The sequence below is a fragment of the Solenopsis invicta genome, chromosome 13 (genome assembly GCF_016802725.1).
Source record: "Solenopsis invicta isolate M01_SB chromosome 13, UNIL_Sinv_3.0, whole genome shotgun sequence".
Lineage (NCBI taxonomy): Eukaryota > Metazoa > Arthropoda > Insecta > Hymenoptera > Formicidae > Solenopsis > Solenopsis invicta.
The window spans coordinates 6,901,069-6,927,371 of NC_052676.1; the positions used below are offsets into that span (position 1 = coordinate 6,901,069).

Sequence of the window (26,303 nt, forward strand, 5' to 3'; positions counted from 1 at the left end):
AAATCTAACTTCTCAAATATACAAATTGCCATTATCACGAAACAAATAAAATCCTAAAAAATGCTAAAATTCTATTTTAAAAACCGGTCGATATCATATCGCGCGCATGTAATATTAAAGAAACTTTTACATGGTTTTTATCAATGCAAATTTATTCATGTTTTGCGAATAATTTATTACTTAATTTAATAATAGGTCGTTATTTTTAGCAAAAATAGATGTAACAAATAAACGGAAAATATGGTCTTTAATTTGTTTTTTATGCATAAATTACAATAATACCATTTTAAGCTTATAAAATAAAACTTAGAAGTATTCATACGTACATAAGTTAAATACCGCTTTAGCTAAGCGCCTAAAAGACGTTTAACAAAATATCCAGGAAAAGCGTAAATCCCGCATGCTACTAAGAGCACGAATAGCGTACACATAAAGCAGCATAGTATTCGCCATTTATAATAGCGACAAACGACGAAACAGCACGCTCTCCATGGATTGCGGAACCAGGAGAAAGAAGTATCGGGTCGTCTGCAAACCACAATAAAATGCATGTGCTCGATAACAATCGATAATTGGAAATACTACACATGGAAGAGAGAAGAATACGCTTTTATCAGAATTGAACATTATTAAAGAAATACAGTAGAAATAGGAAAGATAATATATTTGTTTCAATAGTATTCGTATGAATAACGTACGAATAATACAGTGCAAATGAAATGAAATGGATAATTGATATCAAATTTCTCTTCTAATAATATACATCGTTACTATTTTATTGTATCTTTCTACCAGATTTGGGTAGTAATTAAGTTAAAAGTTAAATAATAAAGTCATGTTGAAAACTATTAATTAAATAATTAAATAATTTAGTTAATTTTAAGTGATTTAATTCTTAACTTTAACTAATTATTTTTGAAGAATATAAACTTTAATTTATTAACTTTTTTCTCAATTAAAAATTTATGTAAAACAAATAATTATTAAAAACAAAATACATTTCCACATAAAAAAACAATGTTTTTGTTGTTTTATATAAACTTAATTTATATGAAATTAAAACAAGTAAAATATTAAATTTACTTGATGAGCCATATTATATTTTGTTTAAAATACTCTAACTCAAATCTTACAAATTTCTAAATTAGTACAAATAATTTTTTTTTAATTAATTTTTAATTCAACTTTAGTTAATTTATTCATAATATAACTTTTAACTAGATTTTTTCAACTTGTAATGTAACTAAATTAATTTTATAAGTCATTAACTTTTAATTTTGTAAACATATATGTCAATTTACCCAACTGCTTCCTACTAATTTATTTGGAAGTATAAAATTAATTATCACGTAATCATTACTAGACTGTCCAAAATAAATAATTTAATTTTATGACTATCCCCATGATAATTCTTATAAAAGAATAATTTATTACTCTTATAAGTTATGAGAAATAAGCTAATGAAACTGGTGAAGAAATATAAACCTTGGGGGAGGAAGATTTTGAGGTGGATCTCTTCCTTTGCCTGCTGGTCGATTATCCGCATCTATTGCCTTCAAAACGGATATTTCCAGTTCAACGTTACCCTGTAGCAAAAAGGGATATAATTATTAGAAAACTTGTTTAATAATAATTTTACTTTTATCTCTTCTGTTCTTTTCTCATTCTTTCATAGAGTGATTCTTTTATAAGAGAAAGCTCTCAAAATCGCTGCAACTCCTAAATCGCTTCACCTAAAAATTTAACTGCTGTACTTGTACAGTTTTTATGGCATTACTTAAAAACTATATAGTTCTGCCACGATGCATTATTACACTCGAGGCACTGTGTAGGAATTTTGTTATTTACGTTCATATAAAAACAGTGACGTTATAGATATTTTTCAACGTATTTTGTAACTGACTAGCAGAAAAGATCAGATTGATAATCTAGATTTTGTTAATTTGTAATGACATAACACTACCTTAGTTTCAGTTTTGATTAGATAAACGAAATTTTGCGAAATGTTTTAGTCTCCTAAATCCTACTTCGACGTTACTTAGATCGTAATTTTGCTTATCATGACATAGTTGTTTCTATACAGGAAACGATGAAAAGAGAACATAAAAAGCGGCATTCGAAATCTATCAATTGTGTTCTTAAAGAGTATAAAAACTGTAAAATACGAGAAAGATTGACTAACAAAGAAAGAAAATATACATTTCAGTAAAAAGAATATTTTTGTGACTTTATCGGAAGAGAGTTTTACGTGAAACGTAACGACATAAAGTAGAATTAGTGAACAGCAGTGAATTTTTTTTTATTGCGATTTTGACAACCCTTGGTGAGATTTAGGAGATCCGTTTTCTAAATCGTACCACTTGTAAGCTTATCAAAATTCCTCGTTGAATAAATTTTGCAAAGAAAATTATGGAAGAAGCGCATCAAAAATGTGCTTTATTATGTTAAAAAATTTAAAACTATTCTTCATAACTTCTGAATTATATATCTTTATGTGAAAGTGATTCAATTTCAACAATCTTTCCCTAATTATATATTTACTTTCTAGTTTAATCGTAATAATACGTCAAAATTTGTTGAGGTTTTATGATACACTTTACCGCTTGTATATATCTGCCTGCGCCAATACTACGGGTAAAGGGCCACCAAGCTCTGGTCCGGGTAACTTTGAATAAATTTATTGTAGGTAACTGCGGTTCGAGTAACTTTAGCGTACAGGTTTTGGAGTTTAAACTGCCTCGCGGCATTCTCGACAAGTCTAGTGTCAACTCTCCTGCAAAACGTTGATTAATCGAAGGGCGCGTAACATTTGTATAATATGTCGTGAATTATTTTTCATAAACTTTGTGTAATTTATCTTTTTAGATATATATATTTTCTGTTTTTATGTAAATGCATCTCTTTGTGAATACAAATGAACAAAAACTTCTAAAATTTATACAAACTGAACTTTTACACAATGTATTCGAGTTAATTTGTGAATAATTATCGAGTTCAAAATATAATTTGTGATTGATTCGTATTGTATATTACATTGCAGGTGAGATTTACTTATAAGTGAACACAACCAAGTGTATCGCTCCGATTTTAATGAGCTTTGCATAAGTTGAAATATATGTAGATAAAAATAAAAAAATTCACATTTTTTAATAAGTGCTGAGTTGCAAGTTAAGGGAGAGGGTGAAATATCCCATTAAAAAAAAAAATCAATTTTTTTTTCTTTTTAAAGAATATCATCAAAACTGTAAAAGATAGTAAAAAATGTTCTGAATGAAACTTGAATAGTTTCAAGAATATTTTATAATAATAATGAAATGACTCTTTTAAAAGTTCTTTTTAACAGAATTTAATAATAGACTAATTTGGGTTCCAATCACCAATTGATATTTTAATTTCGGAATTATCACGATGTATAAATGTTTAAATGTCTAAATGTCCTAATGAAGCAGATTGATAACGTATTTTAACTGCTGTACTTGTACAGTTTTTATAAAATTATTTAAAAACTATATAGTTCTGCCACGATGCATTATTACATTCGAGACACTGTGTAGAAATTTTGTTATTTATGTTCATATAAAAACAATGAAGTTATAGATATTTTTCAACATATTTTGTAACTGACTAGCAGAAAAGGTAAGATTGATAATCTAGATTTTGTTAATTTGTAATGACATAAGACTACCTTCTTTTCAGTTTTGATTAGATCAGCAAAATTACCTAGAAAATCATCCGAGGAAAAATGATCGCTGTCCCATACTTGTAAACGAAGCTTGCAAGGCAGTTCCTCCTCGATCTCGTTTTTAGCGAACACCGACATTCTCCTGCGGACTATCATAACGTTCTCGCCTTTCGAATACGTGACACGAAATACGAATCTCCAATTGAAGTTACCCTCACCGGTCAGGGAGTTGTAGTGAATGTCGGTCTTCTGGTGATCCTCGTATTGAATCCATCTACGCAATTATTTCGAACAGATAGCAAAACTGGTACAACAGTGAATCTGATTGACTGTTTCCATAAAGTTAGTTATCTTATTGTATTGAAACTAATTAGTACAAATAATTAGTTAAAAATTAAATCGATACCTAGATTTTTACCTCAAAAGCTTTAAGAAGCCACTACTAAAAGACAAATTCACTTTTATTATGATAATAAAACTAAAAGACAAACAAATTTGTTTAACTACCTTGCATGGAACGAAAATATCAAAGATTCGTATAGATGTCCTAAATTACATTTAAATTAAGAGTGAAAAATTTTAAGCGAGATGCAAATGCACAAAACATCATCTATATACCTGCAAATATCGCAAGATAATAATTTACAATTCCTATTTTTTTACCTTTGATTTCTGCCTCGACTGAATAATTTGTACTGTACTGACAAATATTATCGTCTGTACATACTTGTTGTTAATTAAGAGAGCCAATTACAAAGAATAAAATAAATTCCGATATTTTAAAATCAATTATTATTTTACAAAGCTTTCTTGTTTCGCAATTATACATATGCATGCATTTGTTGGTGAATGCGACAAAATATTTTTATTTACAAATCTAATACGTTTGTGATGGTATACCCTTTGACATAAATGTCGGAACACTTTTCACCGGTGAGAAATTGACTCTCGGTCAACGGCACGTTCTCGGTATTCCAAACAATCACGCGAATTTCATATTCCTCCGGTGTTGGGGGAGTGATGTTGACCGCCGATTTCGGTGGCAATTGCCCAATTCGAAACAGATCGACCCACATCTCGAGTTTGCCCTAAAGTATTATTTTTATGCAGTGATATTATAATCATATAATATTTTAATATATTTTAAAGATTAATTTTGGAGCAATTCTAATATAGAAATATTATGATTACAATAATTTTCAAGTTATAAGCGAACTCAACCAATGCTGTAGCGTTGATCTCCATATTTATTTAATCTCTGGGAAAGTTATTAATTTGACTAAATTAGTTGGTAGTAACTATCTCCAATTTAACTATTTACTTGATTAAGTATTAAATTGAATAAATGTGGGTAATATATACAGTTGGAAAATTAAATTTAATTTATATTGCATGTTCCACTCAACGTTTTGTGTTAATTTAACAGAAACGTAAGTATGTTAGAAAGTAATACAAATATTAAAAACTTAACACAAAAATGTTTTGATACAACTTGGAACAAATTGTGGTAGCATATTTCTTTTGTAAAATTAACGTTTATGATACGTTGAAACGTACATTTTTCTGTTTGGTAGCGATCCGAGATCCGCTACCAATAGCACAAATTATTTAAATAACATAATCACATTATATAAGATTAACTCTTAGATATTAAAAATTCAACACAAAAGTTTTAACGAGAATTGCTTTCAACATAAATACAAAATGTTTTTTATTATTTTCATACATTTAATTTAAATACGTAAATAATTGAAATAAAAAAAATTGCATTTAATCAAGTTAATAATTTTTAGCTCAATATTATATGTTGTATATTGTTTTTTTAAATGTATATTAATTTTTACAATAAAATGTAATTACTTTTTATAATAAAAACTGAAATGCTGTATTAATTATTTGATTAAAATAATTATTAAATATTTTTATTTATCTAAATTTGAAACATCTTTGATTTATTTTTAATCGGATACAAAAAATTGATTTCTATTTGATTTTTATTTCTTCATGTCTGTAAAGCACTTTTGTAACAAAATTTTTTGAAATTTGCAATATTAATGATTTACGGAGTTACGAACTGAAATATATAAGGGCGCACGGACCTTCCAAGTGCTTGCCGCTACAAGAGCACTTATAAATGTTATTCAGGTCAGGTTCACTTTTCAGAGAAAACTAGTGAGTATCGGTTATAGTATATTCTTTGAAGGTTTCTATTGACCCATAAAAACTTATTGTTACTATGTTCTATATGGTTTAGGAGAGTTTATTATATACCGATAAAGTGAAACTAAAACTTTAATCGCATTTTTCTTGAAACGACGTTTTCGGCATTAAAAGTCCAAAAACTAATCAAGGTAGCTTATTGGTTTTTTTCTTTTGATTCTAACACTTTTGTACATGGAAGGAAGTACTATTAAATTTTTACAACAAAAATTCGATTTTTTTTTATAAACAAAAAGTAATAGATTTTCTTGACAAAAATCAAATTTTTTTGCTATTCAAATGTTGAATTTTATACAAAAACACTTATCTTTCTTTATATAACTGATTTTCTTTAAAAATTCATGCAAATTGGCTAATTTTACAGCCGGTAAGAAAAGAAGATTAAATAAAAGGTCACAGCTAAAAATTCTTGAAATTTAAAATTTGTCAACCTTCTCTAGGTTCTTTTTTTTCTTAAACAATTACAAAAAGTTTAATCGTAATTATCCGAATTTTGATTCTAGTTCTGAAACTAGTTGCCAAAACAATTTAGCTCATACTGTTTAATGCAATGTAAATGACTTGCTGCAGTTTAGGTAAATAACTTTTAAACAAGTAAATTTAAATAAATTTTTATATAAATATTTATTAGAGTTTTATTAATGTATGTATAAAAAATTTGAATTAGAAATTGTAATGCTACTCTCTCCATAAAATTTGCAAATAAATACAAAATCAATGCAAAACGCGATTTTACAAAAATCAAAAGCAAAACAAGTTAAATGATTTTTAATTTAATTCAGACACCTGTGTTACATATTACATAGACATTCAAAATTAATGATAACAGTCTTTGAAATTTTCATATTTTTGATCATTTTTTAAAAAGTGATACACATATTTTTAATGTGCGATAACAATTTATTTCTCGAGATTAATTCAGGATGCAAGCCACTGAATATTTCGCATGACTATTTTTTGCAAAGCAGCGGATATTTCGAGTGTTTCGATTTAGCTGGCACGCGGCCCCAGTGTTTGTTATTGAGGCGTACGGCGCGCTGTGTTTACGCAAGGTCACCACGCTATCATTTGCAGACTCGAATTGGGCAGCGGCTCGTGTCGCCACGTTATCACTTCACAAAACAGAATTAATCCACATGAATAATTTGCGATTGCCAGTTCTCTATGAATTAACTTTGGCAATTAATTTTACAATGTCTACTATTTACTTAATAGTAAGTTTGTTGCTTGCAGATATTCAATTTTCTCCGTCCGCCACAATAAGCAATTTAAACTAATAATTACATTATTTGAGTTGTAAAAGTTTAGAATATAAATATTTTGTCAATAAAAGTGTGAAATGTATGAAAGTTTTGTGTTGTCTTAACCTTTTCTTTACACACCTGGATAATGTGTATCCAATCAATTTCTGTCAGGGTTGCGAAAATTATATTTTTTTAACTAAATTAAGTTAAAATTAATGGCTTTTAAAATTAATTTAGTTACGTCAAAGGTTACATGAACAAAATAATCTAATTAATTAAAAGTTAAGATTAAATTAAGTTAAATTAAAAGTTAATTGTGAAAAGCATTATTTACATTAAATTAGAAATTTGTAACTTTTCAAGTTAAATTATTCAAAACAATTATAATATGGATTATCAAAGAAATCTAATATTTTATTTGTAATTTAAGTTTATATAAAATAACAAAGAAATGTTCTGTACGTATGAACGTATTTTTTCCATTATAATTTTCTTACATAGATTTTTAACTTAGGAAAGAAGTTAAAGTGTAATAATAATTGAAACTTTTAAAGTTTAATAAATTAAATTTTGTATTTTAAAAAATAACTAAAGATAATAAGATAAAGTTTAAAATGTAATTATTAAATATAAACTAAGTTAAATTAAAAGTTATTAATCTTTTAATTTTATTATTTAACTTTTATAACTTTTCAACTAATTACTACTCAACCATTCTTATTACACATAACACAATTTATAAATAATTAATTTTAAGTAATTAAATTACACTTTGTTTTTCCACAATGAATATAAATATTATTCTATAAACTTGATGTTCATGAAATTTTAAAGATTTTTTTACATTACCTTAAAATTGGTGATAAAATGTTGTCAGATTCGCAATATCCAGGATTGTTAGAATAAAGTGGTGTTTTTAATTGTATTATAAATTGGCAAAATTAAATTTAAAATAAAATTAAATAATTTAAAATACGTAATAGAAAACTGAAAAATCAAATTTTATTATAATTCATTTTTCCGTGCAAACATTAACAACGTTCTAGAATTAACAATTTATCGCGTCGAGTTGACTGTTGTTAATCAGAAGCACGCATTTCGTGAAAAAATCGAACAGCATTGGAGTTGCAAATGATAGTCTCATGTTACTCACGTGTGGCGGATTGTTTCTTCAGTTCGTAATTCGAGTATATCGCGTAACGCGCTTTAAAGTTCTCGTCATTCTAAACGCAATTTTACTACCGTTTTCGCATTGAGAACACAGCGAGATACACGTGTCAGCGGATTGAAGTTATAAAAAACGGCGCGTGTTACATATTGTTTATTAATTCGTGCACATTTCGCGAGATTTATACGTTCAATGCCGCACGTGTGCAATACTGAATCTCAATGGCGTAGTTCTGAAAGCTCCATCGCTTTAATTAACAATTAACTTGACTTTATCGCATTGTATCACACGGTATCAAAATAATGTCGCCAATTTTTCGTTCATTAACGAAATGTCATGTATATGTATACAAAACTGATTGATTCCGGATCGAACAATGTCGCGATGTGATTAATTAATACCCACAATTGCAATTAATTCCGTATTTTAATATTCACTAGCCGCGCATAGCATAACTTTGGTTAGCATGTGTATATGATGAACGTTGATCTGATAAACCCTTCATTCGGGAATCATCCGATAATTAGTACATCCACAATCGTAATTAACGTGTTTTCATCGTTTTGGGAATGCCAGCAGCAAAATGAGAAACAAAGAAAAAGGGAAATTTTGGACAGTTCATCGGACAATGAAGCAAATGTAACATTTAATTTTTTTATTCATTAAAATGTTATGTAAATTTATAAATCTATAAGTATGTTAAATTAACTCTTATTTTAATTTTGAAAACGCATTCACAAAGAAATATTAGGAAAGAATCAAAAAGTTTTCTTCTTTAACAATTATTAGAAATGCAATTATTAGTACAGTTACTAGAAATAATTATTAGTATAATTATTAGATTATAGAAATTTGAATTTAAATTTGCATTAATAATAAATACAGCAGTAAAACACTGTATTGTATATTCTTATAATACGTTTGATATTTTATCACCAACTTATTTTTTATTCCATAGTCCTTTTTATATTAAAATGATTTGAAAATGACTTTAAAATAATTTAATTTTATGTACATATTTGAAATTAAGAGTATAACAATATTATGAGTAAATATATTTCATTACTTTATAGTTGCTTGAAATGGACTGAAAAGCTTGATTAACAAATGTATTTGATTCTGGAACACGTATAATCATTATTAGCTTATGCACGCAACAGAATACACATTAGTTTATGCATGCAATAGAACATGTATACAAAACATAATCTGAGAGAATTTAATGTTTTAAATTTAATTAAGTATAAAATTAAATGTAATGTTTGAGTATGTTATATTGAATTTATAAATTTATATAAATATTCAAAACTAAAAAAGAATAAAGAAGCAAAATAGAACAAGTAAAATTTGATGATTTGAAAGTAAAGTTTTTATATTTTTAAGTATTTATATGTTATATGCGAAAAAATCCAAATAAAACGTTTATACATTTTTTTGAAATTGATATAAAATAAAACAAACTATTATTTTCAAAATATAATAGAGAAATATTTAAATGTATTTTTTATTTTTTGTTTTTTTTTCTCTGAAAAATACCTTTTTAATATAATTGGAGGCTTGTGTTTGATTTTTCTATTACTCCAGATTTAAATATTGTATACGTTTTTATGTATAAAGCAATATTTAGAAATATTTTCAATATGCATTGCTTTAAATTAGAGTAATTAATAACTCAATTTTTATTTTATATTTTTGTATGTGAACCTGAGAGTCCCTATATGAAGTTTCGAACGCTTGCTGTGTAAAGACGGAATGAGATAGAGGGTTCGGACCAGTCATTTAATTTTTAACTTGGTAAAAAATTAATAAATTAAAGTTTTTCTGTTTCAAAAATAACTAGTTAAAGTTAAAAATTAAATTATTAAAAGTTAACTAAGTTAACTTTTAACTTTATTAACTTTATTATTTACTTTTTAATTTTTCAATTACCTAATCCCGCAAATGAGTTACAAAGATTTGTAACGCAGTGCGATGCAAAAAGATCTCTCTAAAAGTCGTTGCGGTAGTCTCGCGTAGCGAGAGAGACTTCGCCTACCGAAAGCGCGCGCGCGCGCACGCCGATTGATGCTTCCCCACTCGGGTCGTTGACCGCACGCGGCCCCGGCAGACAGGCGCACGTGCTTGCCGTCTGGGCCGCCTCCCCACTCTGCGTCGGCCGCCGGAGAGTGGGGAGGCGGCCCAGACGGCAAGCACGTGCGCCTGTCTGCCGGGGCCGCGTGCGGTCAACGACCCGAGTGGGGAGGCATTAATCGGCGTGCACGCGCGCTTTCATTGAGCAGAGTCTCTCTCGCTGCGCGAGACTACCGCAACGACTTTTAGGGAGATTTTTTTTGCATCGCATTGCGTTACATATTTTCGTAACTCATTTGCGGGATGGGTAATTAAAAAAGTAAAAGTTAAATATTAAAGTTAATAACTTTTAACTTAACTTGGTTAATTTTAAATGATTTAATTTTTAACCATAACTAGTTATTTTTTAAATACATGAACTTTAATTTATTAACTTTTTACAAAGTTACAAATTTATTTGTATAAAAAAAAGGTTATAAAAGACAAGAGAGATTATTTAGGAGAGAGATAAATTATAATACACAATGTTTAATTTAAAAAACTAATATGAAGAGAACTTTTCTTCGGCAAAACAATGTCTGTATCACGATCACGTTTTCTAACTAACGAAGTTACTTTTCATGGCGTATTTCATGCAACCTGCTCGAGACCGGGCCTCTTAACGTTGAAAAGTGGCCGTCTCTCGACGTGCTCCGGCACCAAAGCGCATCCGCAGGTAGGAAAATCTTGCCAGTGATGAAGCACGCTGAGAGCCATACATTCTTCTATGTCTGTTGAAAGACATTGATTATTTAATACAAGTTTCTCTCTTTTACGGAATTATCTTACTTTCTACATAATATAAATTTGCAACTTTATTAATGATATCCGGATAATCGAATAAAAAGGTTAAGCTTCATTTTATGAATATTTCTGTGAAATTTTCATCTTTATTTGAACTCTTTCAACTCTTCTGAATAATCGAGGAAAAATAAATGTAAATATTATTCAATATTTAAGAGCGAAACGTTCTTCACAGCAATAATTTTGAATTATGTGATTAGATAATTATTTGAGAAGAAAAGAGAAAGAGAAAAAGAGAGAAATAGGACAGTATTTACATAGTCGGGTATCTGCTGAAGAACTCGGTCAAAACCAGAGAGACGTGATACATGATACGGTTTGATAAATGGATCCTGAGAGTCAGTTCAACATTCGTAACGTCACGTTCGTAATCGCAATTCAACTAAGAAACTCAGTTTGTCTTGGGGCAAACTGAGCTCTGTGTATTTCTTGCGATTCAACAATCGATCCCAAAGATAGAATAGTATATGCACGTGTTTTATATTTTTTAATCTTATATCAAAATTGTCTATTGATCCAAGAAGAAATTTTAGTATCCCTCATCGATACTGTAAAAATAATTTGATAAAAAATTACGTGATAAAATAATTTAAATGTTTATTTGAGAAATAAATGTTGGAATAAAAAGATTCGATTTAAAATTTAAGAATTTTATAACTAGTAATATTGTTATTACATTCTTGTATAAATAATGAATAATATTTTTTTATATTGCTTATTAATTATTAATAATTTAAAGTATGCAATTTATGTTGATATTCATTTTCGAATTTTATGTTAATAATTTATAACTTAACATTATTTAATAAATTAAAATTATCTACAATTTGACTACAATTGGTAAAATAATTTCAAAAAACTAATTTATTATTAATTTTTTTTAATTTCCTTATGTTTCAAATATGTTAACTTGTGATATCTTTTGCCAAAGTTTAATCTAATTTTTAAAAGCGCATTTTATTTTCAAGCAAAACTGTCAAAGAAGATGCTAATAATAAATTAATTTACATGAATAAGGTAGAGATTTTTCGATTAAAGTAATAAATTTAAGTCTTCAGATAAATGTTAGATTTAACGTTAGATGATATAATCTGTTTATCGGGATTAACCGGAATGAAATGGAAGGAACAGAATCTTTGTGAATTGATACAGCATTAAATATTTTGGGCTAATAAACGAAACGGCTGGCACGCGACCTTGACGCTTGTTTTTACGTTATACATACAACGCGCTGTGTTTACACAAACTCGCCGCGCTATCATTTGCCCGGCCAGGCTCGAGCAAACAGGCACTTCATAAAGCCGCGATCCCTCCTTCCAAACGATTAGCGATTCAATTCTCGATTAATTAACTCTTACTATTAATGATTTGCAAGCATGCCGAAGCAGTGATTTTGTTGGTACTCATGTCGTGTCTAAATTGATGTGATAGAAGTATTATGAATTATCATTTAAATATAATTTTTTTATTGGATAGAGCAATTTAATCCTTTTTTTGTCTAGTAGGACAGAGAAAATCCTAATCCTTCAAAAATTGTTGTTTTTTACAAAAATAAAAATAGCAACTTTTTTCTGGATTTATTTTAAGGCTAAAGAATAGAATACTTAAAAAAATCAATAAAAAATGGGATAAAAATAAAAAATACACGTATCTTCGACAAAAAATTAAGATAGCGAGTTCTTTCTGGGCTCATTTTGAATGTCAACATAAGGGCTATGTTGACATTCAAAATAAGCCCAGAAAGGGCAAAAAATTGCTACTTAACTTCAAAATGGCGAATTTAATGTGGCGACCAATACTAAATTTTGTTGAATGAATAAAATTTATTTTAACTTGCCATTTTAATATTAAAAAATTTTAATTATAGATTGTTGCAATAAAAAAAAGTTGAGATTATTTGTCAAATATCGAGCGGAATAATGAAGAATGAAGATATTGAGTAAAATAATTAAATTAAATTTTTTTCAGTTTACATTTAATTCAGAAATTTTATATTTTTATTAAACGTTTCGATGGCAAAGTGGTTGGTACATGGTATTTGTCACATACTCTAGTGTACACACAATTATCTACTGCCATTTGTAGTACAAGTCTCTCCAGTCAAGTTATTATTACGTTATTAATGTTGGAAATGTCGCGCAACTTGTGCATTTTAATTAGCATGCGCGATTGTAATTAATCAAAATTTTTCAATAATGTTCTATCTACGTAATCAAAGAGTAAGGAAGAAAAAAATTTGAAGGAGAGAGAATAAAATGATCAGTAATTTAACTATTCATTATTTGCGCGTGAAGAATTGTTTCCCAATATTTAAAATCAAGAATTTAAAATTTCAGAAAATAATTTTATTGAACTTAAGAAAATTCGTGTTTGGCTTTTCTATACAAGAGAAAGCGAATCAGAGATTTTCTTCAGTACTTCTTCATTTCGAATATCTCAATCTATTACACTTTCGAAATGAGATTCATGATTATAAACGGGTCTAGACTTCTATTTGAATTGTAAATTACAAATGACTAGTGTTTGATTTATATCAGGATATGAACTCTACCTATCTCGCGAAATCACTTAGCAGTTGCGATAATAATCCGCAACTGATGGAAATGTTACGTACCGACCTCGCCTTCGCGTTCAATCACGGCGTGAAAGGGAAACGATTGCTTGCCAATCTTAATCTCGCGTTCACCGTATTCCGGTGGCGGTAAATTGTTCCTTCTACAGAGTAGCTCCAGAATCTGCGTCGGTTTCTCGCGATCTCTCCATGCGTTGTAACCGACGGTGCTGTAAGCGTTTGCGAGTCCACAATGCGCCCGATGACGACTGTAAAATCGATTTTCGATGTCAATGCGCGTCACACCGATCAGATCATCGGCCGTCGTCGCGTCGTAGTCCCATACTTGAATCTCTAACATGTAATCCTGCGGGAAGTTTGCCTCGATCTCGAACATACTGTTAAATAATAATGATTGCTCGAAGATAATCGCATTAATTAATCTTTTTATACCTACTTGATATAAATTGTAAAAGTTGTATTTAAAAGAAGGTAAATTCGATCATTTGTTTGGCGAGGATCGCGAGATGCCATGATATCTCGTATAATTCGCATTAATTCCTTGGAGTAACTGCTAAAATTACTTTGTTACAGACTTATTTAGACATTGTAGAATTGCCATGATGTCATTAATGTTCACTGTGTTTTTATACAAACTAAATTTCAGTTATGCAAGCAGCAGCAATTTTTACAGGTGTATACTCCCTTTGTAATTCTAAGAAGTATGTTAGACGTTAATTTTTTAACTTTAGTCTACCTCGAAGATCTCAAGTGTGACATTCAAGTAATGCAATTGAATTTAATGTGTGTCGTAATGTGTATATGAATTTGATATGTAAAGTTGTATTATGTAGTGAGAAGGATTGCGAGATGATATAACATATAAATAATATTGTTGATTATTTTATTTTTATTAAATTAATATAGTATTGGTTATTTATATTTTGAGGTTGTTGATTATTTATTTTTGTAAAAAGTTTTAAATATTTTATATAGATATGTTTTTTATTTATTCTAAATTTAATCACTCATTTATTCAATCGCAAATATTAACAAAATTTAAAAATAATTGATATTTTTCAAAGACATTTTATCTCCAATTATTTTATATAAAAGTGATACAGTATAAAAATTTAATATTGTTAGTGCATCTAACACTGCGTATTCACTAAAATATTTACTACACTAAAGCCGTAAGTTGCGATATTTAGATATTCTCGAGAAAATAATGACTAAATATTTTCAGCACCTATAGTACCGTTACAGCAGAACTATATAAGACTTTATCTTTACGTAAAAATAAGTGTGTTTCATAAATTGTTATACTTACAACAATCTCCGAGTAAAACAATTTTGTTATTGTTCTTTTTTTTATTTTGGACCTTATTGTTAGCTTGTATATACAAAAGACTTTTGTCTAACGGAAAAATCAAACAGCATCGTCTCGACACAGTCGTTTTTCAAGTTAGACGTGTTCCCACAAACGTGTTTTTCGCAAAAGATATTTGTGCTGATTTATTAACAATATATAATTCGAGATTGTCAATGAGCACCAGTGCACATGAAGAAGAGTAACAAGATTTCTTCTGTAACTATAGACAATGGTAATATTTAATCATCATATTCTCGAGAATGCGTAAATATCGCAATTTACGGCTGTAGTAAATGTTTGAGTGAATACTGCACACCTATAAAGTTTTATTAAAATCAGTGATGTACATCTGGCACATCTTCCCTTGTAAAAGTTTGCCCACTTCTCAAATATCGCACTTTTGAAAAAAGAAAAGCAATGCATTGTCTATCAAAGTAATCTTAATTCCTGTTACGTCTATGTTACGTTGTTACGTTGGAGCAGCGAGAAAATCCGATCGCGCAGTTTGAGAGCTGTAAAAAGCCGATACGCACGAATGCACAGATGGACATCGATAAAATATTTCCCGATAACGCCTGAAGGGCACGGCTATATCGCGATGTACCTGAAAGAAGCTACGGCAGCTTTTTGTTCACCTTACCGGCCAAACGTAGGATTCAATTGATTGGGTATATAATTCTTCCTGTCGCTGATAGAATTTTTTCCCAGCTTCACGCAGAGATACGGGTCGGACTTGCCGCTGAGGGGATCCTTAGGTTGTAAGTTAATGCCTGCGCGAAAAGCAAATTTACTGTCGGCTCGTTGCCGCAGACGGGTTTTCCAGTTTACCGAGGAGTATAAGGTGCACCAGAAAATTCCGCGAATAAAATGGAAAGGTATCTCTAAAGTCACTCTTTAGTCCTTTTAAATAAAAAAAAAAAAGTGGAGAAGTTCTCTCATAGAGAAAATTTTTCGTGATATCCCATTACGAGCTCCCGTCTACAATTACTTTTGACATTTCGACTTAATTTTCTGTTCAGCAGAATTGAATCCGAGACCATCTGCCACGGTTTTGTAATTAAGAATAAATATTTCAACAGCGCGGCTTTGAATTTAGTTTTCTTGAAACTAAATACTCTGCGACTTAATGTGAAAGCAGCGAACGAGCGGAACGTTTTTAAAACAAGTCATTTTTTTCGGTGCACGTGATATATACGTGGGGAGGCTAACCCTTTACAACGTAGAGTCTAACGAGAAGCTTAACAGGCTCTTGAGGCGGATAATCGTTGCACAGGCCATTAGCCGCGTCTCTCCCGCTTCTCGTTTTGCACGGAAGATTATCAGGATGCGGCCACCGGTATATAGAAATATGTCCCTGAAGGAAGTCGCAATTTTAATATAAAAAGATTATAGGACAAACGAGCGTGTTGAGTGTTATTTTCTTTAATTAATTTGTAACTGTATGAATGGTATTATGGAACGTTTTGATTTAACTGGATCCTCTTCATCGTTAAACACATTTACTTTAAATTACTAAAATTAAAACATAAATTCCAAGATTTTGCATTTTGCATCTATCAATGTCAATAATATTACAAAATACTCATATAATTAATAAAGTCCAATTAATAATTTATAATGGAAATGTGCAACAATATTTTAAGGGTCATGTGTCAATAAAATCACGTTCCAATAATAGTCTGACAAAGTAATAAATTACCTACTTAACTTTACTTGAAATGGATTTGTGTGATGTTTGGGATTCTTCTATTTAAACACAATTTGTATTTGACATAAATGAATTGAGTGTTTGAGTCGTTTAATGAATCTGCTTTGATTGATTGAATGCTACATGCTGATATCATACTTAATTAATTTTATTAAGTTTATATAAAAAAAAATTAGATAAATTTCTGTGATGATAAAGAGCGTAAAGCAAATTTTCCTCCTCTACAATTTTTATTTAAAAAAATCAATCTCCGTTCTTTTTTAAATAATTTTTTAAAGTAAATTTACCTTGAATTTACCAGCGTAATTATCTCCAGGGCTCCCGTGTTCTGGACTTTCACCCCTTCTCCCGCGCCACAATTCGAAAGAGCGGAGTCGGTCTTGAAATTCTTCGAATTGCGGCTGCATCTCCAGCTCCGTGGAATAAATCTGATTTCAGTGTCTGAGCACTCGAGTTTGGACAAGTGCATTAAATAGTACCTTGAACGTAGCCACGGGTTTACGACGAAACGCTGTCGTGATTCCCAATTCTCTATTTCTCTCTTCCTACAGATCCAACGTGACTCAATAATTTGCATTATCAAGTGTCTCGGTTGATCGATTCTAGTCAATCAAGACTCGGGTGTTCTACGTGATTTCGATCAGTACCGGTTCATTTATCAGCAACGCGATTTACTAGTGATCGGGAAATCAAGCTGAATCGAGAAAAATTTCAGGAAGCTTGAAGATTCGAGAGAATAGAAGCAGAAAGTTAGAAAATCCATAAAGTCCTATAATTTTAAATAGTCGTAAATCTTAATTTAAAATCTTTCTTTTGCAATTTACAATGCGACAAATAAAATTTTAAGAAATGAAGAAGCAGAGACAGATATATTTAAATCGTTTATTAATACTATTAATTAAACAGACTAGTAAATTGTTAAACATTTAAACAGTTAAGTACCTAAGCAATAAAGCTGCTAAGCCCTTGAGGCATTAAGCGCCCGAACAGTTAAATTTCTAAAGATCTAAGCAACTAATTATTTAAGCTAGGGAATTCAAATGGATCCCGACGTACTAGTGAATCGCGAGTCAGTTTTTAGATAATCGCAAAAAATTTTTCAATGACATCAGGAAATGAAACCAAATTTCATAATAAAATACAATTATTAAAATCCTTGTACACGATTTGTATTGGCGTCAAGAGTGTCATCAATAAAAATAAAAAACGAGCACATTATTTTCACATATAGTATTCATATCTCATTATGTATTTGAAAAATTAATTTATAAAATTATATTTAATAAAGTATTTAATAACAAGATAAACAAAAGTGATACAAATAAATGTTAATAGTCCTTTACACGTGTGTGTGTGTGTGTGTGTGTGTGTGTATGTGTTAATGTTTTTTTCGTCCAAAATGAATAAGAAATAATTTCGGCAATAATTATCCTCTTTATTTAAAATGATTTTACAAACCTGGAGGGAGGCGAAATATTTACTCCACCAATCAAGAGTTTCATCATCGCTATCTTTATAAATTTCCACCTTCTTTTTCTTGGTCAGAAACTTGAATTTTAATATCCTCTTCGTGATTACAAGCAGTCTCTTCAACTTAGAGTAGATGTCCGTTGCAGCCATCCTCTTATATGCAATGAGACCTTTGCTCTCTTCCTTCGAGGGACTATAATCGATCGGCAAAGGTACTGCGCCAATAATAAAATAAAAATAATATTACCTAAAAATTCCAATATAAAATATAAAATTCGCGAAAATGTCATTAAAAAACTAACTAGTTTTTTTTACTAAAAATTCCAATTATTTTTATAAAGCAATCTTTATAATGAGAAATAATAATAATAAGAAAATTTTTTTATAATTTCACTATTTTATCGCATTAAACCTTTTACTCTTTTATCTTCCTATAATATTTAGAAAATTACGTAAAATCTGATAAAGTAGAAAACCCTTCCTTTTTTTAAATGTATGCAATACACCTTTATGATACACAACTATTATTTAAACAATGAGATTAATGAACGCGCACTAACATACTATCGTCGTCTGCCGTTTTGCCAAGTGAAATTTCTGCATGAATTTTGACTCGTATATCTGCTCATCATAATCCTTCTCGGTTATTAATTGCTCCAGAAACACGTGAATGTTAGGGATAATACAGATACCCGCATACTTGAAGCAGCCAAATCCGCGGGAATCGTAAGCCTTTATGGTGATGCTCGGATAGTAAATGTCGAGCTCCGGCATTTCCTTGATGATTAATGCGTTTTAGAGCGGCTTTGTTTTCTTGTCATAATACATCATGTGGATTTATTTTAATTTTGATTTCTGATCGTCAAGACAGTCAAACATTGAAAGCTGTCGCTACAAGACTTGACGATTAAAATTAAATATCAACCAATTTTTTATTCGATTACGGTTTCCAAACTTTCCAAAGAAATTTGAAAAACAAATTGTTTGTTAAATCGTGCATATATTACATTTTGTTTAGAGCAGTTGCATTTTCTTGCCATTAACGTACATTACGTGAATTTATTCTAATCATATGTCGACCTTCGACATCAATCAAACGTTCAAGCAAACTTTTACTAAAATATAATTTCCAAACTTTGCGAAGAAGTATAATAGGTTGAAATAAAAACTTTCAGCGATAGCTTGCAACGTTTGATTACTTTGACGATCAAAAGTCAGAATAGGCTTAAAATAAATCCTTATTTTCTCATTTTACCACACAGCACAGAAAGTTTGCAGCGTCATTGCAAAAATGTAACATATTGCAAGAACGTTGCAATATAATACTGCAATATTGCTAAAACGTACGCTTTTAGAAATACATATTATAATGCAATATTATAACAATATGATGGACCATATTCGGAACGCGCTATAATTAAGAATTCCATTCTTTCGTTATTAATGACATGAATTTATTTTAATTGTATTCTGATTTGTGAACGTCAAGACAATCGAACGTTAAAAGACTTGACGAACAAAAATCAATCAAACTTTTACTGAAGTGCTTATCATTTTTAAAAAATGTTTTTAAAGAATCTTAAACAGAAAGTTATCTTTGTTTATTAAATCACGCGCGATATTTAGTTTGGAGCACTTCTGTTTTTTCGCCATTAATAACGTACACCACATGGATTTAATTTAATTCTGCAATCTCTGATTTCTGACCTCGCATAAGTTAGCAAAGTACGTTTATGTGCAAAGTTTGCTAATTAACCATTCCCGAGATGATTTTGAAATTACCAGCTCAATCATAATGTGCGGTTCCTCAAAGTTACTAAATCTCCTAGCGTTCTTCATCACCTCGGACTTGACGTGCACTCCGGCGCACTCCACTATAATTCTCGGCCTGCGGACCGGCATATATTTTATCTTTCTCATGTCGCGAACACCCCAAAAGATCACCTCCAGCCTATAGCTTGTCATTTTCGGCCTGATATCCGGTGGGATGCTGTAAATCTTGTCCTCTACTATCATGTTCATCGGAACGTCCGAAATCTCTTTGTTCTCTACCTGCGGGTAGGAAATATGTGTGTAACGTCCGAAATCTCTTTGTTCTCTACCTGCGGGTAGGAAATATGTGTGTATATTATATATATATATATGTTCCCATTTTTCAATTTTAAAGAAGCCATCTTGAAAGATGATGCGTTATGCAACAAAACATATATATAGGGTGTCTCAAAATTCGTGAATCAAAATATTATAACAAGAAAAATTAAATAAAATATAGTTATTTGTAAATTTTTATTTCAAACAGTAAATGTTTTTTTTTTATACATAAGAGCTTAAGCTGAATAATCAGAGATCATCTTTAAATATCTGTCGTACGGTCACTAATACTTTGGTTACTAGTACATGTGCGATTCACAGATATGTGACTATTTAAACATAGTTTGCAGTTGGCTTTTAACTTTTATATTTAAAAAAAAACTGCTGTTTGAAATAAAAAATTACAAATAACTATTTTACTTAATTATTCGAAAACTTTGTTGTTGTAGTATTTTGATTTGAAAATTTTGTGATACTTTGTGTAGAAGAAAAATTAAATGTTCTACTTTATTTTTTTGTAACTATTTTTTTTATAAATTATTTAAGAGGAAGATGCTGAAAGTCGATTTTGTTTTTAAGGGAATATATAATTGCTATAAATTCAATCGTGCTATATTATTCCTTTAGCTAGTTTATTCTCTCGAGAAGCATTTAGCCAATTAAAGAAACAAGAATTGTAAATTTTCTTTACAAATTTGCTTCTCGAGAAATCGCATTTGGATGACTTATAGGTATTCAAAATTGAATTTGTAATTTACAGAAAAATTTACTTAAGCAAATATTTATTCAAAATAACTTTCATCTCAACCTCGATACAATAAAGTTTTGTTTAAAGTTATTACAAATATATTCAGATATATTTGACATTAGTTATTTAATATCTTTTAAATCTTATATGAAATCCGGCATTACAGAATAATTTTTATTTTTAAGCATCTCTAAAGGAAAAAGACATTTAGAATTGGATGATTGTTCCACCTTTGTAAGCTATGTAGTAAATTATCTAATGGACAAATGCCTCTGGCTATACATTTATTGGATGTCTGTGTAGACATTTACCACATAGATTGTCCGGAGATGGCTCTTAATGGAGAAAAACTAGAAGACTTCTTGCAAGCCACTCAATCAGATTTATTTCGATTTTTTTTTATTCTTAATAATTACTTAAGATTTCTAAATGCGATTTCTCGAAAAAAGTAACATATTAAATTAAGAAAACAAGACGCTGTTGTAAAAAGAATTAAAAAACCTTTAAAGTAATTTATCACTCTTCTTCTTCATTGTCACTTAAAACTTTTGTAGGATTAACTATTTTAAACAAGAATAAAACAACACAATTGAATTTATCAGATTTATTTGCTGTTTAGGGCATTATTTGATTTATCTATTAAATAATTGACTATAAAGTTTAAAAAATATATAAATATAATTAATGCAATCGATTAATGAAATTAATTATTAAACAATTTGATAATTTATGGTATAAATATTTGCTCAACTAAAAGTAAATAATTAAAAATTATGATAAACATAATCGTCAGTAATTTAATTAATTATTTATTGAAATAAATGAAACACAGTTGATTAAAAAAATAATAATCAGTTATTAATCATAAATTATTATTTATATTTCAATAATTTTATAATGTTTATGTTTAATAATTATTAAAAAAAGAATGTTTATTGTATCAAAAAAATATTTAAATTAATATTAATTATTATTAATAAATTATATTATTTAATGTTATAAATCACTAACTAAAACTAAAGACTAATATTTAATAATAAATTTTTTAATCAGAAGTAGTTAATTATTTTCAATCAATAGATTGAATTAAGCATAATTACATAATTTATTTCGATTTAATTTATTGATTAAAAGTTTAATTAAGTAATGTCTAAAATTTATTTCAAGATGAGAGAGAAGATTTTAACCGCTTATTTTAATCAAAAACAAGTTTTTAATCATAATTATTATTAGATAAATTAATTCAATTTTGCTGAACATTGATTACATGTACAATTATCTTAAAAAAATCTTCTTAATCAATCAATGTTAAAGCACATTTCACTCAAATCGCTCGATTATAGAAAAACAAAATTTCAAGCTTTTGTTGGGTCACCCTATACATTTTATATCAGGTTTTATGGTGTCTTTCCGATATTGAAAAATAGGAACAGACCGTTAAATAGAACTTATCGTATCCAAAAAAATTGAAAGATGATACTTCGAATACCATGTTGATATTTGTTGTCACGAGAAAAAAATCGATAACTCACTTCCATCAGCTCGAAAGCGGCGAGCACTGAACCAGTGCAATCTTTTTGCGACTGGAATTTGTACCACTCTAATTTCGGTGGGAAATCGGGCGGCGAGTATGTTTCCGTGGCGAGTTTCACTAATGGCACGGCAATACACCTACCACAGAATTCTCTCGTGCCCTGCATTTTTTTCGTACGAAAAATTTGTAACGTTTGAATTTAATAATTGAGAGAATTTGAAATCTCTCTTTTCAATGTTTATTTAAAAACACCGAGAATAATATCTGTACATGAACAGTATTATTGACATTTTTATTTTATATTTGTATTCTTATTTTAAGACATACTGTTTTATTTTAAACATAAGGCATAAATATAAGACAATCTATATCAGTTACAGCGGTTCTTAATGCTGAATAATAACTTTTATAAACTCAAGTTTGTGCGAACTGCGCGCTATATATTTCGGACTTGAAATATAGTTATTGCATGATTCTGAAATAAGTAATATTATTATAAAATTTATGAGCAATTTAATAATTTTTGATGCTCAGGCGCACCTATAGAATCCCTCCGCCCTTCTCGAAAAACTGTAAAAAATTTTATTGCGAAGAAGAAATAACACCTCAGCCAGGATCCTAAAAATGTTATTATTCAACACTAAGACCGTTGTGGCCAATATAGGCCGTCTCATATTCATGTTTGACATACACATTGCGGTCCAAATTTTATACTTATTACTATATTTTATTTTTATATTCCTTTTCTTTTATTTTTGGAGGAAATGTTGCTAAGAAATAGGTTTATTGTTTTGCTTACGCATAAATCTTGATGAAAAGCCTGCAAAATGACTTCGGGTGGTAGAAATTTAATATGTTCCTTGGTTCCGTGTAAAATAATCGGCGGAAAAATTAACGTCTGGTCCCAAAATGGATCTAAACTTTGTCGTATTACCTGGAAAAATTACAAAATTATAAATAACAGTTGAACCTGAATTGGGAATGTAGTTGAAATTTAGAGCGTTCTTCTTGGAGCAAAAATAAAAATGTTTTGTGCTAAATATATAAGCGCAAAGATACTTTCCGAGGATTACAAAAGTATAAAAAAAATAGTTTATTAATATTTGAAGTCCGGAAGTGCCCCATTCAGTCAAAAGTAGTAACGCATACTAGCAAACGTGAGAATAACAACTCCTATACGCCTTTCCTGGGTTTTGTGCGAATATGTAAAAGAATGAGGACAAGCTTTAAGGCCTCTGGAAGTAAAAAAAAAATTATTTGGTGGGATATAAGTTCCGGAAGTGCTCCGTTCAACAGGAAGTAGCAACGTATGCAAGCGATTAAAAACTTCTATCTACTTTTCCTGCGTTTTTTTATTTATTTTCAGAGGCATTAAAGCTTGTTCACACTCTTTTATATTTTGGCACACAACGCAGGAAAGACGGATAGAAATTTGTAATCGATTCTGGAGCGATCTGCATGAATAATAGATTTCTTATGCGCTTTACTGGCAATCATCGTTAGTTACATGAAGTTAAATCTTCAGTATAAATATCAAACCGATAATTTCAAACAGTCTATCGCATCTTAAATTGATAATTAATTCCACCTTATTAATCGCATAATGTCGGGTTGACAGTAATAAATGGTACCGCTGACGCCATTTAAAACTTGGTCATGAATAGCCTGGTCATGAATAGCCTCGTTAATACGGAACGAATCGGCATTGAATCCAGCGCTTTTAAGTAGCAAATATAGACGCAACTGACCATATATATTTTAATATTTGTCAACCGCACGAACGGAACGAAATGTTGCGCGTACAACATTAATCACGCTCGTATTACATCGGTCGTTACACTCGCGCGTTTCAAATGAAATGTCATAGGAATACGCGCCACGGAAATTTCACGGTACGATTATAGTGTATGCATACGGCACGATCATCAAGGTGAAATAGAACGCCAGCGATACCCTGCTAGCGATGTATCTCGTGTATAACTCGTTCAAAACGCCACGTTTTAAAGATTCAAAAGCTGGAAAAGTGAAATTTGCACGTTTTGTTAAAACGTTAAACGTAACTCACCTGCGTGGAAGCCGTGTATCCCCGAAATGCGACGCGTACAAACGAGTCTAGCAAGCCGGAAACGTCCATTCCGGGATCAAAGCGCCCTTGGAATATATGAGCTCGCAACTGGAACGTCTGAAACGATTATGTCGCATTGTCACGATAGGGTAAGATGCATAATCGTATCCAAAGAAATTTAGAAGCTGTATTTAGAGGATTACACACACACAAAATCTAAAAAGTTACAATAAAAATTATATATAAAATATACTTATTGTTAGTATTTTCCTTTAAATGAGCTTCTCTTGGAGTAGAGGAACTTACTCAGAGGTTATACTCAGGGACACTTGCATAGAGGCGTAACTGAGTTCAATCAACAAAGAGGAATTCTCCATGCTAAGTTAGCGACTGTGCCGACAGCTGCGTGGCACAAGGGGAGTTGCATCACGAATTGTGTCTTCCAGATACCCAGCGTCCTCTGGGAGAACGAACCAAGCTCTGGGCATTTGCGGCTTTGTCCGCGCGACTGTGGTATTCATGAGACCAAAATGGAACAACGGTCATGGGAAGAAGAAAAGGGCTGAAAAAGCCCTAGAATGTAAGCTCTACGATTGCCTCAGAGTCGAGAGACAGGAGGTGGAAGTCGTACTATATGTGGTCGACACGCAAAGGTGCTTGGTCGAAGCACGCTAACCTCCAGTGCTTTGGACAATCGTCCTGAAAAAAGGTACAAGGTCACTAATCAAGAGGTGTACACCCAGGCGACTAAGGGGCTTATCGGGATGATCCCAATGAAGCCCTCGTCCCGGAGGGCTATCTTGAAAAACAGCTGGGTAAGAGAGATGGCCGAAATCAGAAGAATGGTCAGGGCGTATCTTCAAGCTTCCCAAGAGTACACTGACCCCTATCTTCTCCCAGCATCTGGGAGAGAAATGGCGCAGTTATTGTTAACTGCGCCAATAGTCAATTCGGCGGAATAGGAAAAACCTTTCTGCCTAGAACAAACCGGGCATTTCTCTGCAGATGCTATTATACTGGCCGATAAACTGCCTGATGTCGATGTAGCCCCATCGGATGATCAAACTAGATTTGATGCGGAGGGGACTGTCAAGCTCCTCGATAGAGGCAAAACGCGGATCCCTTGCGGCTAGGAAGTGGGTCGTGATGAGGTAGAGAGAAAACAGGGATGCCAAGGGCGCAGCACTGTGCTGACCTGATCAGTCATTCCTCTCTAGAAGCCTTAAAAATAGCTACATAATGCTTAAATAATATAAAAACAACAATTAAACTGATAATTCAATATCTGCAGATATTAGCTATACTTAAATAGATCAAGTCATAATAACCTCAAAAATGACATAATAATGAACCGTGATTGATCGTAAAGATCTATAAATCATTTCGGAATCACTTTGATAATATTTTAAAGACTTTTGTTCTACCTTTGAGTACGTTTTTAGATTTACTGCATGTGATATAGTTTACAAACATTTTTGTTACATTTCATACATTTTGTAAAATCCTTTCAGAATTGTTGCATATAAAATGTAAAAAG

At 30.4% G+C, this 26,303-nt stretch overlaps 1 protein-coding gene across 1 annotated transcript in view; it reads right to left on the reverse strand.

Moving 5' to 3' along the window:
• Positions 1-251: 251 nt before the first annotated feature.
• LOC105205592 (otoferlin) overlaps positions 252-26,303 on the reverse strand; it is a 36,347-nt gene continuing 10,295 nt past the window's right edge. Inside the window, exons 10-24 of the mRNA XM_039456915.1 lie at positions 24,767-24,883; positions 23,501-23,635; positions 22,700-22,861; positions 20,111-20,380; positions 18,453-18,543; positions 17,137-17,294; positions 16,360-16,504; positions 15,791-16,031; positions 13,842-14,176; positions 11,024-11,190; positions 4,583-4,770; positions 3,721-3,956; positions 2,553-2,773; positions 1,486-1,586; positions 252-528 (exon numbers count right to left, since the gene is read on the reverse strand). Of these exons, the coding sequence (XP_039312849.1) occupies positions 348-528; positions 1,486-1,586; positions 2,553-2,773; positions 3,721-3,956; positions 4,583-4,770; positions 11,024-11,190; positions 13,842-14,176; positions 15,791-16,031; positions 16,360-16,504; positions 17,137-17,294; positions 18,453-18,543; positions 20,111-20,380; positions 22,700-22,861; positions 23,501-23,635; positions 24,767-24,883 (2,748 nt within the window). The 3' untranslated portion in view covers positions 252-347. The remainder of the gene's footprint in view (positions 529-1,485; positions 1,587-2,552; positions 2,774-3,720; positions 3,957-4,582; positions 4,771-11,023; positions 11,191-13,841; positions 14,177-15,790; positions 16,032-16,359; positions 16,505-17,136; positions 17,295-18,452; positions 18,544-20,110; positions 20,381-22,699; positions 22,862-23,500; positions 23,636-24,766; positions 24,884-26,303) is intronic.